This window comes from Psammomys obesus, unplaced genomic scaffold (assembly GCF_907164565.1).
Source record: "Psammomys obesus unplaced genomic scaffold, mPsaObe1.curated_primary_1811, whole genome shotgun sequence".
NCBI lineage: Eukaryota > Metazoa > Chordata > Mammalia > Rodentia > Muridae > Psammomys > Psammomys obesus.
In genome coordinates this window covers 2,153,985-2,172,040 of record NW_026592403.1, presented here as the reverse complement: position 1 = coordinate 2,172,040, position 18,056 = coordinate 2,153,985, and the positions used below count along the sequence as shown (strand labels likewise).

At 42.8% G+C, this 18,056-nt stretch overlaps 1 protein-coding gene across 2 annotated transcripts in view; it reads right to left on the bottom strand.

The window, feature by feature from the left end:
• Positions 1-18,056, bottom strand: part of Pfkp (phosphofructokinase, platelet) — a 66,096-nt gene that overhangs the window by 29,399 nt on the left and 18,641 nt on the right. For both annotated transcript variants that reach the window (XM_055613189.1, XM_055613188.1), the window contains exons 3-7: positions 8,167-8,244; positions 4,907-5,096; positions 3,292-3,457; positions 1,964-2,008; positions 1,657-1,765 (exon numbers count right to left, since the gene is read on the bottom strand). In XM_055613189.1, coding sequence (XP_055469164.1) covers positions 1,657-1,765; positions 1,964-2,008; positions 3,292-3,457; positions 4,907-5,096; positions 8,167-8,244 — 588 coding nt within the window. The remainder of the gene's footprint in view (positions 1-1,656; positions 1,766-1,963; positions 2,009-3,291; positions 3,458-4,906; positions 5,097-8,166; positions 8,245-18,056) is intronic.

The window sequence follows — 18,056 nt, the reverse complement described above, 5'->3', positions numbered from 1 at the left end:
GCACAGTGTACAAAGTCTAGAATCTTATGAGTTTTTTTTTTGTTTGTTTTTTGTTTTTTGATGGGATTACGTAAAGAAATCGCCTTTAGATCTAAATTGAGTAAGTAGACACTGAAGGACCCCACAGACTGACTGTGCTGACTTCCTGTCAGCCAAGCCCCAACAGTCAGCCCTAGCTCTGAATTACTATCCATGGATCTGTGGCCTGTGACAATTGTCATGTGCAATCAGGCTACAGGCAAGTCAGGATGATGAAGAAGACATGAGGGGACTGGACATGGTTTCTAAAGAAGTAGCTACCATTGAGGTGATGTCCTGTGCGGTCCTATCATTTAGCCACCAGGATTTCATCTCATGACACACAAGCCATAGTCTTCTGGGGCATATAGAAGTGCCAGTAAATGGAAATTTCACCTCACATCTCATGAGGCCAGGTGTGGACAACCCATCTTAACTAGTATCTGAGGACACTGCTAATGTCCCCCAAGTCAGGATCAAAGCAAAGGAAACCCACTCCCAGAGGTAACAGCTACATTTTGGCCATTCCCCCCCACATACTATCAGTAGCTTATTTCAAGTTAGGATGTTGACCCTCCAAAGGAAGCTTGGTTTTTCTCACTATGATATAGCTTTAACCAATAGCTGTTCACATGGGTTTTTGTTTCAGGAAAACTGACTTGAATTACATTCCTCCTTTGAGACTGCTACTCAAAAGCAACATTTTCTTGCCCACACACATGCAGCCTTTTCCAGACACTGCTTATGTGCTTGCTGACTATAAATAAAATTGGTCTGTGATACAATGCTTATATAATTTTCTTGTAGATCCGTGATAAGATTGCCTCAAAAATAAGGGAGAGAAAATTAACCTACATATTAAGATCGCTGCCCCGAAAGCTAAGCAGGATCTTGAAGGGGCCCTCCCACACTGTTTTTGTATGAGGTATGCCGTCATACCCCTGTGAAGGTGTAACTTAGTAAGCAACTATACTGGGAAAGACAACTACAACAAACTCCTGACAGAGGAAGAGAGGAACATGAATCAAGATTAATTAAAGACCCTAAAATCCCCACACACTATGGAAAGAAATGGCACAACACCTCATCCCATTTGGGAGACAGGATTTAAAACAAGAGTGCAACACAGAGCCAGATTTGGTAGTGCACACCTGTAATCCTAGCACTCGTGGAGGCAAAGGCAGATGGATCTCTATGAGACGGATCTCTATGAATTCGTGGCCAGCCTGGTTTAAAAAGCGAGTCCAGGATAGCCAAGGCTACACAGGGAAACCATGTCTTGAAAAAAAACAAAAGAAAAGAAAGAGTATACCACAGGTCTATCTGGTTTCTGATGAGAAAGTCTTGAATAGCAAACAAGGGTTGTCTCTGTAGCACTGATTTCATTTCATTTAACCATGAGCTCATGTCATGACAAACAAGCCACTTAGAAACAGAACTGGATGAAAGATAGCAACAGTTCTGGCTGTTTCTCCATGGCAACATCAGGCTACATAGGCAGATCCTTGGCAACAAGCTTGACCTCATTTACGACCTCATTTTACAAGTTTTCAAGTATTTGAAAAAGACATCCAAACTGGCCACCCCAAAGGACCTTGTGGATCCTGACTCGAGCAATGTATCCAGAGTCCCAGTTACCTCTGTGAGTTTGAGGCACATGTTTTCCTCCCAGCCATCCTCTGGTGGAGACTCTGGAAGGAACAACCAGTCAGCACCACAAGCCAAGGCGGTCACCAAGGCCAAGTACCTATGAGGGAAAAAGAGTAATCAATACACAGGGTGCCAGAAACATGCTTGCAAGGCTAGTGTGCCACCTATGCTCAGAGGCAACCTTGGGCAGGAGATTCATGGTGCTCTGAGACCCTGTTGCAATGCATGGTGCAGAGCTCCCATAGAGATGCCACTAAGTTTCATTCCTACCAGGATGGGGTCTGCAGTTACTTACCCACAATGTCTCCCCATCACCTCCAGGACGAAGGTCCTCTGGTGGCTGGAAAAGAGGTACAGGGCACATGTTACTACTCACAGCAAGAAAAGTATATTCACAGCCAGCCAAGAGAGACAGAAAGCCTGCTTCTCTACTATAGCTGGCACCAAGCGGCCAACAGCCCAGCAAGCCTCATTCCAAATATTTCATACCTAAGGAGTAATGAGGTTTCAATAATAACTGCATTTGCGGTGTGTGTGGGGGTTTGTTTTCTGAGCATGTTCTCATATGCCCCATGGCTGACCTTGAACTCTATGTAGCCAAGGGTGGGTGACCTTGAACTCCTGATCCTCCTGCCTCCACATCCAAGATGCTAGGACTACAGGCATGTACCACCACCTCTAGCTTGTGGGGTACTGTAAATCCAACCCGGACTTCCTGCATGCTAGGCAAGCACTATATGAACTAAACCACATCCTCAGTACTGCTTATAGTTGCAAATTTTACAATACCCATCACTGGTTTCTAAGGCTTTCTTACACTTTCAAGGTGCTTTCCTGTTCCCTTTTCTAAAAAGCATCTATCCTGAACTAAGTTTGATACTTCTCCTGAAAGCCTTGGGTCGGCTGGGGTCATATCTGTGACCTCAGCACTTGAAAGGCCAGGAATTTAAAAACAGCCAATTGGTCTACAGAGGGGAAAATAAAGCCATGGGCTGGCTATATTCATGTAAGCACGTGAGCATGAATGCTACCAATCAGCTCCATCAACAACACATAATCACTCTTTCCTTGCAATGGAAAAATCCAATTGCTCTTCCAGGCCTGAAGAGGTCATGTGGTGTTCCAGTGTCAGAGTTCAATGGTCAGAGGTGGCTAAGAAGCAGACATATACACAAAAGGGACCCATGAAGCCCCAGCCTCCCTCAAGAACATGCTTTCCAATGTTCCAACCTTTTAGCTGCTGACTCACTAAAAAGGCATTCGTCTGACTTATTTCACGTGACTTTCATAAAAAGGCTTTCAGGAGCTCCATAATGCTCTAGGTAAGTGATGCCTCCTGTGGGTCTGGGTCATTACAGATGAACTGTTCATGGTCTACTCACCACCTGCTTCTTCTGTAGCTTAGAATCCTAACAGTGAAAAGATTATGTCCCACTTCACTAAGTGTCAAATACACAAAGCTGCTCTCTTTTTTATTATTCTACGAGAAGACCTTTGGGGTCTTTGTTTCCTTGTGTTTTCCTTCCCCATAAGCTCATTGAAAATAATACTAGCACGGTATCTTCAGAATGTTCCAGAGCCAACAGAAATAACCTATTAGTGTCTGTCTGTCAGTCCTTTTACCTCTGGGCGGTGGTCATGATGGCGTCAACGACTTCAATAATCCGGTGCAGGGCTGAATCTGTACCAATGGTCATGTCTGTGCCGCAGAAGTCGTTGTCGATGGAGCCCACCATGCCCACCACGTTGAGGTAGGAGTGCTTCTGCACGGCGTCCTTATCAATCTCACCTGCATTGGGGACAAAAAGCACACTTCATACCCAGGGCGAGCTGCCGCATCTCCTGGTGCTCTACCAGATGGGAAAGGCAATGACCGTGGCACACAAGTCAAGTACCCTAAGCTTTGCTTTTTTTTTTTTTTTTTTTTTATGAATTTCCCCCCAGAACTATACACACCCTGAATCAGCATACTGAAGGGAAAGAGAAGCCAGGAGCAGGAGAAGACAGAAGGAAATATAAAAAAAAAAGATACAAATGTTGCAGTTTAAGTTAAAATCTTAAGTTTTTCTTCGCAATGTCTTTAACAATAATGACTTTAAATAAGGACACACCATACTTTCGGAAGTACTTTAGAAACATATGATGACCTTCCTATAGGTTTCTCAAAGATGCCTGTGAAACTAGTTAGGAGGTGTGCAGCTAGTTCCCTCAGGATAAACACACCTGGTCAGGTACTTCCACATACATGAAATTAGAACAGTGGTGGTATGGGGGGGGGGGTTCTTAGGTCCTTACCCGTGGTCACCAGTGGGCTGGTGTTAAATCGGGCAGGAGAAGAACAAGATGTACTGAGACATCTCTACTCTATTTTCTGAGTAGATTCCAATTTTCATTAACTTGCTGTTTGGGAAACACACTCTTTCTAGCTATATCTGATATAGAACTGGAATTATAATAATAACAGCTTTAAAGAGACAGACACAACAATTCATATAGACTTCTCAGACATCCTGAGTAACACTGGAAGTGATTTATAATTAAAAAATAAAAAGAGTACAAGCAGATCAAGGCCTTTTAATTAGATTCATGTGACAACATAGGCTTGGAGACTTCCCAGCATAACAGGAGGAATATGTTTTGATCAGTAGAAATGCAGATGCTGGTACCTAAGGGCTGGTATGCACCCAGATGATGGTCACAGCTACCTGGCTTTTCCTAAGACAGGGGTGTATATGACTGCTGTCATCCTCATCATTCCATAGGCCTCCTGATAAATGGGGCCAGTAGTGCTTAGCACACAGTGGGGCTTACTGATATTATTGAGTGCCAATTATTGTGGTGCCAAATATTATTGTGGTGCCAAATCATAAGAAGTAAAACAACAGCTACAATGTGGCTATAGCTTAAAATGAAGATGGTCCACGCTTTTAATTCCAAGCACTCAGAGGGCCAGTGCAAGCTCTAAGTTTAAGGCCAGTTCAAGTCTATATGGTGAGACTACATCTCAAAGGCTAAACTAAACTAACAGTAAAAATAGATGGCCCAAAAGTATGTGTGCTCAAGCCAAACATAAATAACTTTTTTTCTTCTTGTTTTTGTTTTTTGTTGCTGTTGTGTTTGTTTGTTTTTTTTCTTAAAGAAGGCACAGTGTATGACTTCCCACGCTCTTGAAATGCCCCAACAGGGAAACCAACTCAGAAAGGCAGTAACAGGATCGGAAATAAAAACGGTAACATACCATTCTGAGCCAGCTCCTCCAGAAGTCCGCTCCACTCCTCCCGGAAAAGGTTGGCTCCCGTGAGACTTCCGTCCCCACCAATCACGCACAGGTTGGTGATACACAAGCGCACCAAGTTCCGGGCAGCTTTCAGGCGCCCTTCGCGAGATCGAAAGGCCTGGCAACGGGCACTGCCAATGATGGTACCCCCCTGGAAAGGACATAGATCATGCTCACTCATCGGAAGGCAGATGGATCAGCACAGGCATGGATCCGCCACACACGTAGAACTTTCCATGTTTTCTTCATTTTCATCTCTGCCAACAGCGTACTGTCAAAGGCTGAGTGCCCTACATTTAGTGCAACCCTAGAAATCCATGAAGAAACACACTAGCCCGATGCCCGTGAAAGATGGAAGTGAGTCTTCAATTGAATGGACAGAGCAAGTATCCACAGGGTCACTGCAGCCTCCCAGCTTCTTCAGGTCAAAGCTGTCCCAACAGGGGATGAACTGGCCCAGGTACACAGACAGGGAAAGATGTGTCAGCACTCCACTGGACATCTGCCAGGCGTGGAGAGCAAACCTGTCCTGCCTCCTGATTATGACCTGGCTCTCCTAGGGGTCAAATCACTAAACCAAAGTAATCTGAAAGATGTGCAATTTCGGTGATTTCACTTAAAGTTACAGTGCTAGAGTAGCTGTCCCCATGGTGGGTCAGGACGGTATCCAAGAGTGAGAGTTAACCTGTGTGTGCCTCTCAGCAAACCAGCCATCTCTGTTGTGTCCTGAAGTATAAGTCACATGGGGATGGTGGCATCAGACACAAGTCACCACTCATTAAATTTCACACCTTTAATTCCAGCACTTGGGAGACAGGGGCAGGCGGATCTCTGAGGTCAAAGCCAACCTGCTCTAATAGAGTGAATTCCAGGGCAGCCAAGGATGCACAGAGAAATCCACTTGGGAAAAATAAAAATAAAAACCGAAACCAAAACCAAAACCAAAGGGGGGGGGGGAGGATTTTACAACAATGAGATCCCTTTAAAGAAATAATGAATCAGTTTAGAAAGCTTGATGCAATCCCTCAGACAACTTATTCTGACTAGTGTGGAGTTTCCACGCTGACCCATGCTGCAGGCAGAGCTTCAGTGCAGAAGGCTCACTAAAAAGCCATTATATGCTAGTATTTGTATGTCTATAGCTTATTGTAAACTATAAAGCCATATAAATTCCCAGTTTTACTTGAAAATCACTCCCATTTTGTTGATTGAAACCCTAGTTAGAATTTACTAATAAAGCTGAGGGTCGTTCACTACCAACCCCGATCCTAGGTTCACACTGGCAGTGCAAAGTGCAGTGGGCAACATACAGTCGGACATCACAGAGGCAGGCCTGGGGAGGCAAGTGCCAAAGTCCACAGCAGAGATGAGCCTGTTCTCCGAACTTCCACCTGATGAAGATTAGTTAGAACAACATGCTACTTGTCACAACTGGAAGTCAAAAGGAAACACAGCGACACCAGGATTGGACCGATAAGGTACCAAAGCCCCAGGATGAAACTATGAGTAATCAGCTTGCCGGTGTCATTTACAGATTTACTCACAATACACTTATATATTTCAATCACAAGTATGTTTCCAATTTTCCACTCTCAATCACAACAGCAGAATGGGAATGTTTATGTCAAGAATGTGCTGGTCTTGAAAGCTTTACTCTGGTTAATTATGAGTGTGCCAAAATGTCCTTCACTCTCTTTCCAGGTACACACACAGCTTTAAAGATAAGGAATTTCCAGGTGCCGTCTCAGAGTCTTTGACGTTTGTGAAAGTACACACCCCCTCGGCTCCTTCAGAGTGAATTTGCCAATTTTACTTGTATTAAAAAGTCCTCAAGGTGAGTCAGAAATTAGTCCTTAGGTTTTAAAAGCTCAAGCAACAAATAAAGAGATTTTTCTTTCTACATCATCTCTTTATCTCTCAGCTAATTAAGACCCTTCCTTAAGCTAAAATGCTCTAGGGACGTATGAGGCTTAAGTTCCCTAGACAGATTTCTTTTAAATTCAATGCAAGCAACTATTTTGCCTGCAGTAGCAATTACTTCTTCCTTGTGCACAACACAGAAATTAGCTGTGTCTGCTTCAAGCTAGAACAGGGATGAAGTGTCCCTGTTAAATCCACAGCCCTAGGGGCTGCCAGGCAGAATCTTTCCCAGGCTTGGCTTTGCTCTGTGCCAAGGGATATGTAAAAACCCAGTGGGCACAGAGATTTGCCAATAAGCAAACAGCACCAGCAGACCAAAGTAACCTCTATATTTGTCTGCTCTTAAAAAAAAAAAAAACCAAACAAACAAAAAAACCTGTTCGAAGTACTACAATGAATGTGCCTCAGCTAAGGCTGAGGCATACAAGTTTGTATTGCAAAGATACTTCCTGAGTTAAGGTCATGTTGATATTTTTAAGACTTAATAAAAGGGCCTGGAAGATGACTCAGTGGTTAAGACCGCTTGCTGTATAATCAAGAGGACCAGGTTCTGAATCCAGCTCCCATATAACAAGCCGGGAAGTCTACAAATGGCTATAACTCCAGCTACAAGACAGCCAACATCATCTTCTGGCCTTTCTGTGCACAGGTACACACACATGCATCTACACTTACAAAGGCACACACAAACACACGTAAAGTAATAATAATAATAATAATAATAATAATTAAATGACACATACTGTAGATTGAATGTGAGGCATACTTCCCAGGCAGCTGTGTTTGAACTTTTGGTCCTCAAATACTGATGTTACTTGGGAAGGCTGTGGCTTTTCTGAGACTAGCTAAAATTCCAAGTGGGTAGCTGGGGGAGAGCCTCGAAGGTGATAGCCATGGCTTCTGGTCTCAGCGTGCTACTTCTGATCTGCCAAGGTGTAACAAACCATGCAAAAATCTCCTCTGATAGGAGCTTAGCCACAAGGCGCCTGCCACCATGGGCTCTTCAACCACCTTGCTCTCTGACATAAAGGATTCCATCCACTGAGCCATGAAGCCGCATAAATCCTTCCTTGGCTTCTTTCAGTCAAATGTTTGTCAGAGACAAGAAAAATAAGGAACACAGCAAGAAATGGGTGTTTTCTGTCCTTATAACTGGTTTAAGACAATAAACTAATTATAGTTTATAATTAGGTAGCCGGGATGCGAACTCATTTTAGAACTTACTTAAGCTCAAGCATAAGATGTTTCAAACTAAAACAGTGACTTTAATACAGAGAAACAAAGAACGGCGTCACACCTACCACTTGTAGAATGTTGGAGACACTTTCCCATTTGGCTTCTATGATATTGGCGCCTCCATCCACCATGCCTTGGTAACCCTGGATAAAGAGGGGAAAAATCTATTTAAAAAGAGGCTGAACTTTACTCATTAACAGACCAACAGATTATAAAATAGAAACACAGGTCGCAATGAATCTAGTTTCCAGAGGTGACTATTAGAAGACCGTGTGATTCAAGTGTTAGATAAAAAGCATTAAACCATGGTGAAATCAAGAAATGACTAACAAAGACCTCTCCCTAAGTCCGTTTCTACAAAGCCAGGAAGGGAATGAACAAGTAGAATGGAGGGCTCGTTGCACCCTGGGTCCATGTGTCAGATCCTAGTCCCCACTGTGCTGAAATGTGCCTTCATCCAAACTCACATGTTTCTGAGCCAGAAGGATACAGCCAGGGCAGCAGCTATAACTCAGGAGCACTCTGAGAAGAGCAGGACACAGAGTTGCACTCCCTGAGGGACTTTGATATAACACGCAATGAAGACCTGCCTAGTTCCCACACAAAGACCAACTGCAATAAGGTCTGGCATTGAGTGGTAAGTTAAATAAGAGGACACGGGAGAGAAAGTGGCCCCAGCTTGCCCACTAAAGGCGAGGACCAGCTGGAGGTCCAAAAGCATCCTGGGATGGTCTCAGGGCTGGATTCAGCATCAATGAACACAGTATTCCTGCAGCAGCATCTGCCCTCCCGGAACTGCTCCCCACTCAGTTACCACAGGCCATTCTACCACTTAATTACGCCCCCACACCAAACAGAAACATTCCCTTTCCTCCTATTCTTTGAATGTAAATGTTGGGTTTTGTCTGTTTGTTGACGCAAGGTTTTACACAGGCCGGATTGGCCTGGAACTTAGAGCTGGGGTTGACCTTGAACTTCTGCTGCTCCTTCCTCTGTCTCTAAAGTACTAGAGTTACAGGCATGCACTGCACCAGCACACCCGGTTTTATTTGGTGCTGAGCCTTAAATTCGGGACTTCCTCTGTGCTAGGCACAGCCTGAAATACTGATTTGTCATTTTAAAAATCGATTTTAATTCTTACAAAGAATTTTGCTTCTTAGGGAAAACAAACGGTGCCACAAGCTTTATGACCCATTTTACATGTTACCTGGCAATAATAATTTTAACTATTTTGCATAGTCTAGATATGTAACAAGGAAACAATTTTTCTTTTTTTTTTTTTAGTGAGAAAAGAATGACTCAATTACTGTTGCATTTGAAGCTTCCACTCTACTATACCCATGATGACTTGCTAGGAAATGACTCATTTTTCATTTTGCAAAGTCACTGTGCTCACCTCACATCAGAAAAATAACTGCACCCTTCAGCTTTAAGCTGCTTTTTACTCAAAAGAGACTGCCAAATTAGGAGATCTAATTTTACCTTAATTCATTAGGTAGAAAGTGAGATCAGGGTTGTTTTGTTTTGTTTTGTTTTGTTTCTTATATATTGAAGCAGAAGGCTAAACACTTAACTAAATGGAGCCAAAACATTTTCTAAAATTCCATTTTGTACTCTGCCATCAAAGCCAGTTTCATGACTCACCTAAGAAAAGCAAACCACTGAGCCCTTTAAAATCACACTAGGTTTTTAACCAAAGAAAACACTACCAACTTTTACTCTACTTCAGAGGGTGATCAGTGCTGAAGGACCCCGGCTAGCTCTATGAAACCCACCCTCCACCAAATCTCCGGTCAGGTCATTCACCCCCATGAAAACACCGGTCACGGGCTCTGAATTTTGCTGAGCAGCAGCACACTGGACATCAGTGGCTCCCAAATGATTCTGAGGAAATGCACTGCTATACTCAGGAGTCCTTGTGGCCACTATGTTTAGTCGCCTGTTGACTCCACCATAAAAAAATTAAAACCAAGCCAACATGTGGTAGTTTTTGAAGTGATGTCATTTTTTTTTTTTTTCAAGATTAAAGGGCCACATGGAAAATTACCATCTCAAATTAAATCAGGCCTTTTTCTTTCTGAAGTGTTGTTGCATGAGCAAATGATCAGTTTCTTCTCATGAGTAGGGTTCTACCTCAATGTGAATTCCTGCATTTTTTTCCTACAGAAAATGCTCAAGGACAGGCATATTGAGAGGCTATCTAGTTTTATATCCATATATTTATATTAGTACAAACCATTGTTCAAAACGAGCTGCTCACTAAATAAATAAATAAACAAATAAATAGATAAATAAATAAATAAAAGGGCATCAAAAGTTCTCTATGTCTGTGGTTTTCTTTCTTTTTTTAAAGATGTTGTCTTGGAGAGATCAGGGATACAAGGCACATACCTAAACATAGTAAAGGCAATATATTACAAGCCTATAGCCAACATGAAACTAATCGGAGAGAAACTTAAATCAATCCTACTGAAATCAGGGACAAAGCAAGGCTGCCCACTCTCTCCATATCTCTTCAACATACTTCTTGAAGTCCTAGCTAGAGCAATAAGACAATTAAAGGAGATCAAGGGGATGAAAATTAGAAAGGAAGAAGTCAAAGTATCACTATTTGCAGATGATATGATAGTACACAAGTGACCCCAAAAATTCAACCAGGGAACTCCTACAGCTAATAAACACCTTCAGCAAAGTGGCTGGATAAAAAATTAACTCAAAAAAACCAGTAGCCCTCCTGTATAAAAAGACAAAAGGGCTGAGAAAGAAATTAGCCACAAAGGACATAAAGTACTTGGTGTGACTCTAACCAAGCAACTCAAAGGCTTGTATGAAAAAAATTTCCAGTCTCTGAAGAAAAAAATAGAAGATATCATAAGATGGAAACATTTCCCATGCTCATGGCTTGGCAGGATTAACATAGTAAAAAATGGCCATCTAACCAAAAGCAATCTATAGATTCAACGCAATTCTCATCAAATTGCCAACACAATTCTTTGCAGACCATGAAAGAAAAATTCTCAACTTCATATGGAATAACAAGAAACCCAGAATTGCTAAAACAATCCTCTACAATAAAAGATCTTCTGGAGGTATTGCTGATCTCAAGCTGTACTATAGAGCAACAGTAGTAAAAACTGCATGGTACTGGCATAGAAACTGACTGGTGGATCGATGGAATCAAAGAGAAGACCCAGAAATAAACCCACAGACTTATGGACACCTGATTTTTGACAAAGATGCCAAAACCATACAATGGAAAAAAAGATAGCATCTTCAACAAATTGTGCTGGTCTAACTGGATGTCTACATGTAGAAAAAATGCAAATAGATCCATACTTACCACTCTGCACAAACTTAAGTCCAAGTGGGTCAAAGACCTCAACATAAAACCAGACACACTAAACCTGTTAGAAGAAAAAGTGGGGAAGAGCCTTGAACTTGTTGGCACAGGAGACAACTTCCTGAACAGAACACCAATAGCACAGGCTCTAAGAGCAACAATCAATAAATGGGACCTCATGAAAGTGAAAAGGTTCTGCAAAGCAAAGGATACTGTCGTCAGAACAAAATAACAGCCTACAGATTGGGAAAGGATCTTTACCAACCGTATAACTGACAGAGGGCTAATATCCAGAATATATAAAGAACTCAAGAAGTTAAACACCAAGAAATCAAGCAACCCAATTAAAAAAAATGGGGTATGGAGCTAAAAAGAGAATTCTCAACAGAGTAATATGAGATGGCAGAGAAACACTTAAAGAAATTCTCAATATCCTTAGTCATCAGGGAAATGCAAGTTAAAACGACCCTGAGATTTCACCTTACACCAATCAGAATAGCTAAAATGAAAAACTCAAGTAACAACACATGCTGGAGAGGATGTGGGTGGAGAAAGGGGAACCCTCCTCCATTGCTGGTGGGAATGTAAACTTATACAACCACTTTGGAAATCAATCTGGTGCTTTCTCAGATAATTAGGAATAGTGCTACCTCAAGATCCAGCTATACCACTCCTAGGCATATATCCAAAATATGCTCAAGTATACAACAAGGACATTTGCTCAACCATGTTTGTAGCAGCTTTATTTGTAATAGCCAGAACCTAGAAACAACCCAGATGTCCATCAATGGAGGAATGGATACAGAAATTGTGCTACTTTTACACAATGGAATACTATTCAGCAATTAAAAACAAGGAAACCATGAAATTTGTAGGGAAATTGTGGGAACTAGAAAAGATCATCCTGAGTGAGGTATCCCAGAAACAGAAAGACACATATGGTATATACTCACTTATAAGTGGATATTAGATATATAATATAGGATAAACATACTAAAATCTGCATACTTACAGAAACTAATTAAGAAGAAGTACTCTGGGTAAGATGTTCAATCCTCAATCAGAAAGGCAAAGAGGATGGACATCACAAGAGGGAGAAAACATTGAACAGGTCAGGCGCCTACCACAGAGGGCCTCTGAAAGTCTTTACCCTGCAGGGTATCAAAGCAGATGCTGAGACCTATATAGCCAAACTTTGGGCAAAGTGCAGGGAATCTTATGAAAGAAGTAGGAAATAGTAAGACCTGGAAAGGACAAGAGCCCTACAAGGAGAGCCACAGAACCAAAAAAAATTGGGCACAGGTATCTCTTCTGAGACTGATACCTCAACCAAAGATCATTCGTGTAGATAACCCAGAACCCCTGCACAGATGTAGCCCATGGCAGTTTGGTGTCCAAGTGTGTTCCCTAGTAATGGGAACAAGGACTGTCTCTTACATGAACTCAGTGGCTGACTCTTTGATCACCAACCCCTCAGGGGAGTGCAGCCTTACCAGACCACAGAGGAAAACAATGCAGCCACTCCTGATGAGACCTGATAGAGAGGGATCAGAAGGAAGGAGAGGAGGACCTCCCCTATCAGTACACTGGTTGAGAGGTATGGGTGGAGCAGAGGGAAGGAGGGTGGACTTGGTAGGGGAGGTGGGAAGGAGCTACAGGTGGGATACAAAGTGAATAAACTGTAATTAATATTTTTTTTTTAATTAACAACAACAAAGATGTTGTGGCTCTCTATTTCTGGGTTTATAGGTACCTGTAGAGGCCGGAAGAGGGTGCCAGGTCTCCTGCAGCAGGAGTTAGAAGTACTAGTGAGCCTACTGAAGTAGGTCCTGGGAACTGAACCACAGTCCTCTCTAAGAATAGCAAGCACTGTGTCTTCTTCTTAATATAAATATATATTAAATTATAATATCATGCCAGATGTGGTGGCACATATCTTTAGGCCCAACACTCAGGAAACAGAGGCCATAGGATCCCTATGAGTTCAAGGCCAGCCTGGTCTACAAAGCAAGTTCCAGGACAGCCAGAGATCTTATCCAGAGAAACCCTGTCTTGAAAAATCAAAACCAAAAAATAATTATAATTTCATCATTTTCCTCCTTCCCCTTTCTTCTTATAACGCTTCCGTCCTACTGCTCTCTCTCTCAGATTCATACTTATTTGTGTGCATATCAATAAATATATATTCCTAGATATATGTATATATGTAACCTGCTCAGCCTCTACATTACTCGTGTGGGTATATAATTTCAATAGGAACAATAACAGAAAAGCGAGAACTCTAATTGGACCTCCACCCTACATAAAAAGCCATAGGCAAAGAAGAAATGCTAAGAGTAGAAGTCTTCCCCAACTTGGTCATACAAAACCATGTGGTCAGCCCTGAAATCATGCACATACAAGTAAATGATGTGTCATCTCTTCATCCCCACACTCTTAAGATCTCATTCTGCAACCCAGATTTGTCTGGAGGCCAGGTTAGCCTTGGATTCACAGGAAACCTCCTGCTTCCTTTTCCTGACTGATGGAGTTACAGGCATGAATCACACACCAAGGTTACCTGTGGTTTTTCAAATTCAGGACCTTGGCTTGATTTTGCTCACAGGAAAGGACCATGCAGAACCTGAGTTTGTAGAGCGTTTCCTTCCCCAACCCGGCGGGCATTCTCGGATCACCTCTCTCCCAGGGTTCTGAACCAAAGTAAAGATCTCCGCAGTCATCCATTAAAATTGTACTCAGTGGCAAAATTACTTCGTGGAAAATTCCTATAGAGAAAGAAGCTGTAGAAACTGTCCTTGGTAAGACTGGGTCAGCTCTAAAATAGATTAGAACATGGCAAGCCACTGTATGGTCCTGTACTTGGAGCTTGAGCAAACCACTGGTACAGTACACTAATTTGACTTATTTAGTCCTCTGGCGTTATTAGATTTCTTTAAGCCAAAACTAACAGGGCACAATTTCAGGAAAGCTATAAACCTAACAGCCATGGCAGGAAGGGGACAGGTACACTATACTCTGGGCTAACAGTCAAATCTACATTGCTGATTATGATACCAGCATACACAATGGGAACTCGCTCAGCCTCGCTGTGAACACCATCGTGACAGTGAAGATGGCACAAGTGGGGACAGCCCATCCTCTTTTGCAATTTAGGATGTTAAGTGTGTCTAGACTACCTAAAACCTTGGTCATGACACTGATGGCTGTGGGAATTATCAGGTCTGAAATGGTATATGAAATCTATAAGAACTAGCATTTAAAAAAAAAAAAAAGTACTCACCCTACAGTTATTATCATTACTCAAGACATATCCTAGCCAGTGTTCCAGTGGAAAGGGAGGTGCTGATCATAAGAACTGGCCTTTTGAAAATCAGTGTAACTTAACCAGTGTGGTTAACAGGCGTGCTGGTCCAAGGGCTGGACCTGGAAGTGTGTGCCGTTGAACAGCTCCACAGGAGACAACCTGTGGTGATGCGATACAGCTCCACCCTCCAACACCAGTGCCATTAGCTTCAGTTTGGTTAACTAGTTTGGGTATTAAGGAAGCTCAGAGGCACAAATGGTTATGTTAAAAATCCCAGAGACATGCTTGAATTAAGAGGTGGTTAACATTGCTTGAATTTTGAAACACTGATGGGGGAAGTGGAAGCCAGCATCAGAGGAGTGGTGGTTCATGACAATTATGAACCAAGAGATGCTTCAAAAAGGTCCACACGGATACTGTGGCCTCTTTTTAAGCCAAGGAATCCTACCAGCTGGCAGTGTCCTTGCATTTCAAGAGCTTAAGTATTACCCAGATTACAGCACAAAATCACCTTTCTGCAGGTGTCACTTCAGAGTAAGAAAAGGCAGAGGTGTAGTCCATGGCAACTCAATATCCAAGTGGCTTCCATAATAAGGGGAACAGGGACTGTCTCTGACATGAACTCTGTGGCTGGCTCTTTGACGGCCTCCCCCTGATGGGGAAGCAGCCTTGCCAGGTCACAGAGGAGGACAATGCAGCCAGTCCTTACGAGAGCAGATAAGCTAGGGTCAGATGGAAGGGAAGGAGGATCTCCCCTATCCTTGCACTTGGAGAGGGGCATAAGAAAAGATGAGGGAGGGAGGGTAGGATTGGGAGGGAAGGAGAGAGGGGGCTACAGCTGGGATACAAAGTGAATAAATTGTAATTAATATAAAAAATAAAAATTTAATTAAAAAAAAAGAAAAGGCAGAGGCTAGAAAAGGGTTTCACCGCTTTTTTTTGCCACAAGCTTAGCTCTTCTCACTTCAAACACCAGGAGATGGAAATGCATTCTACAGGAGTACAAGAGTAATCTTTCTAGCAAGGGAGAAGCGGGGAGAAATCTCTACTAGAAATGAAAGAGTGGTGCCAATCCAGGAGTTAACAGAAATCCTTTCTTTTCATTTCTTTGACTTTTATCTTTTTTTCTTTCTTTTTTTTTTTTTTTTTTTTTATTCTCCTGGGGAGTCGCATGCAGCCCAGAATGGCCTTAAACTCAAAGGATGCCCTTAGGCTCCTGTTCTTCCTGCCTCCACCTCCTGTGTGCTGGGATCACAGGAAAAGCTTTGTGCATGCTAAGCAGGCACTCTACCACCTGTGCCACATTCCATAGCCTCGAACCACCTTTATTAGGATGTTAAGTCAGGCTACAGTGCTCAGGGCCTGAAACATGAGACACTAAAATGACAGGCTAATCATTCAAGTTCAATATGAAAAGCCAGGCTGGTGTAAACCAAAAATAGACATGTCAGCTGGAGCTGATGAGGACAGCAGAGACCCTTGAGCCCCTGGAGCCACAGGGAAGGTGACAAAGGTACCATTTAGGTAGATCTAGGAGTTCATGGCAGTATCAGCTCTCCTGTACCTTATTTCTTTGCATCTAACACATTTAGAATTTGGAATTAAAATTTAGAATAGCAATAAGATTATCTGCTAAACAGGTAAGAATTCTCCTGGCCTTTGTTCAAAGTATGGACAATGAGAGATGAGCTGACAGCATTTATAAATGGCTACCCATGTACAATATCAAACTGTTAAAACCTTCATTTAAAGATAAAAGACATTTGGGTTATCTCTTTGCAAAGATCTCTATGAATGGTTCTTTTAAAATCTTCAAAAAAAAATTCAACAATAGGATATTAAACTCACATAATCAATTAAAAGCAATGAGAGGCTTATTTTCTTCAGCCATGATGGGGGAGGGGAGACAAGTTAACTTAACTTTTTCCTATCCCAGGTTGGACCCACCTAATCCAGGGTAGCCTGGATCTTGTTGTCTCACTACTAAGGAGTTATGGCCTTCTGTGGGCTGTTAAGGGAAAACACTCAGCTTAAGAGCATTTAAAACAAACAGGAAGCAAAGAAAATAATGAATAATCAGCTCATTACATAGGAAAAATCTAGGTTAACCCACCAGCCCTTCCCATCTCTCCTCGGATGGTGCCCAAGGCCTCCACATGCACCGCACGCAGGCCTGACCCAGATCCACAGGCTGACAAGCAGCAGCCAGACGAAAGAGCTCAGCCCAAGCAGGTGCCAGGCTTTTGCCAGAAACACCAGGCTTTCGGGTTCATACATTTTTCACACGCTTTCAGAAGAAGAGAAAAAAGGGAGGGAGGGGGGAAAGAGGAGCATGAGGATAAACATAGAGGGAGGAGTAGGAGGAACAGAGGAAGAGGTGTTAAAGGAGGGGGAAGAAAAACCCATTGCTTAATTAATACTAATCTCTTTAACTGCGTGCTAAAGTTAACCTTGAAAGTTCTAGGTGAGCTGAGAACCTGGAAGACACACGAACCAACGCATGTTGGCATGAATCACTAAATGGTGCTTGAAAGCATAATCCTGGGCACCTTTTAAATTCAAATAGGTTGAATTTAAAACCATTAGGGCCATTGAGCCTCCAGGGGACAGCACCATCTGGGAACAATCTTGATTGTCCTGACCGTGGAGAGGAGGTGCCTCTGGCATTCACTGGGTAGAGGCAGGATGCTCTTAAACACCCTGCAATGCGCAGGGCCTCCATTGCCCATGCCTGAATTATTTATCCCATCCCCAACCCCACAGTGCTGGGTGAGGCTAAGAAGCGAGCCTCAGTACTAGTGAGCTCATGATTCTCAGGACGTCCAGGAGGGCATCAGTTCAGTCACATGCCTCGGCTCCACAACTTGGTTCTATGCCTGGCTGCAAACCAAAGGAGTCAAAGGCAAGCATGTCTGTCTGCCCTGCAGCCAGCCAACAAAAAGCCCCTTTGGGGTTAGTGAGCAAAACTCTTCCACATATTTTCTACCAGTGAGGGAGAAAAACAGGAAATCTCATTTCTCTTCGTCCCGCCCCCCATCTTTTTCTCTTTTCTTTTGCTTTTCTTTTTCCCTTGCCTCCTCCACTCCCATTCTTTTTCAGGCAAGGTCTTATCCCAGGCTGGCCTGGAACTCACTAGGTAATCAAGGATGACTTTGAACTCCTGAAGCTTTCCTGCCTCTGTTACATCCTGCACAAATATTACTCCCATGGGTCAAATTAGGACACAGGATCAAAGGGTTAATCCGTTTATTCCCAGGGCTGCTTGCTATGGATCCGAAATCCCCCTTCCCTAAGCCCTGGAAGGGGTCTAT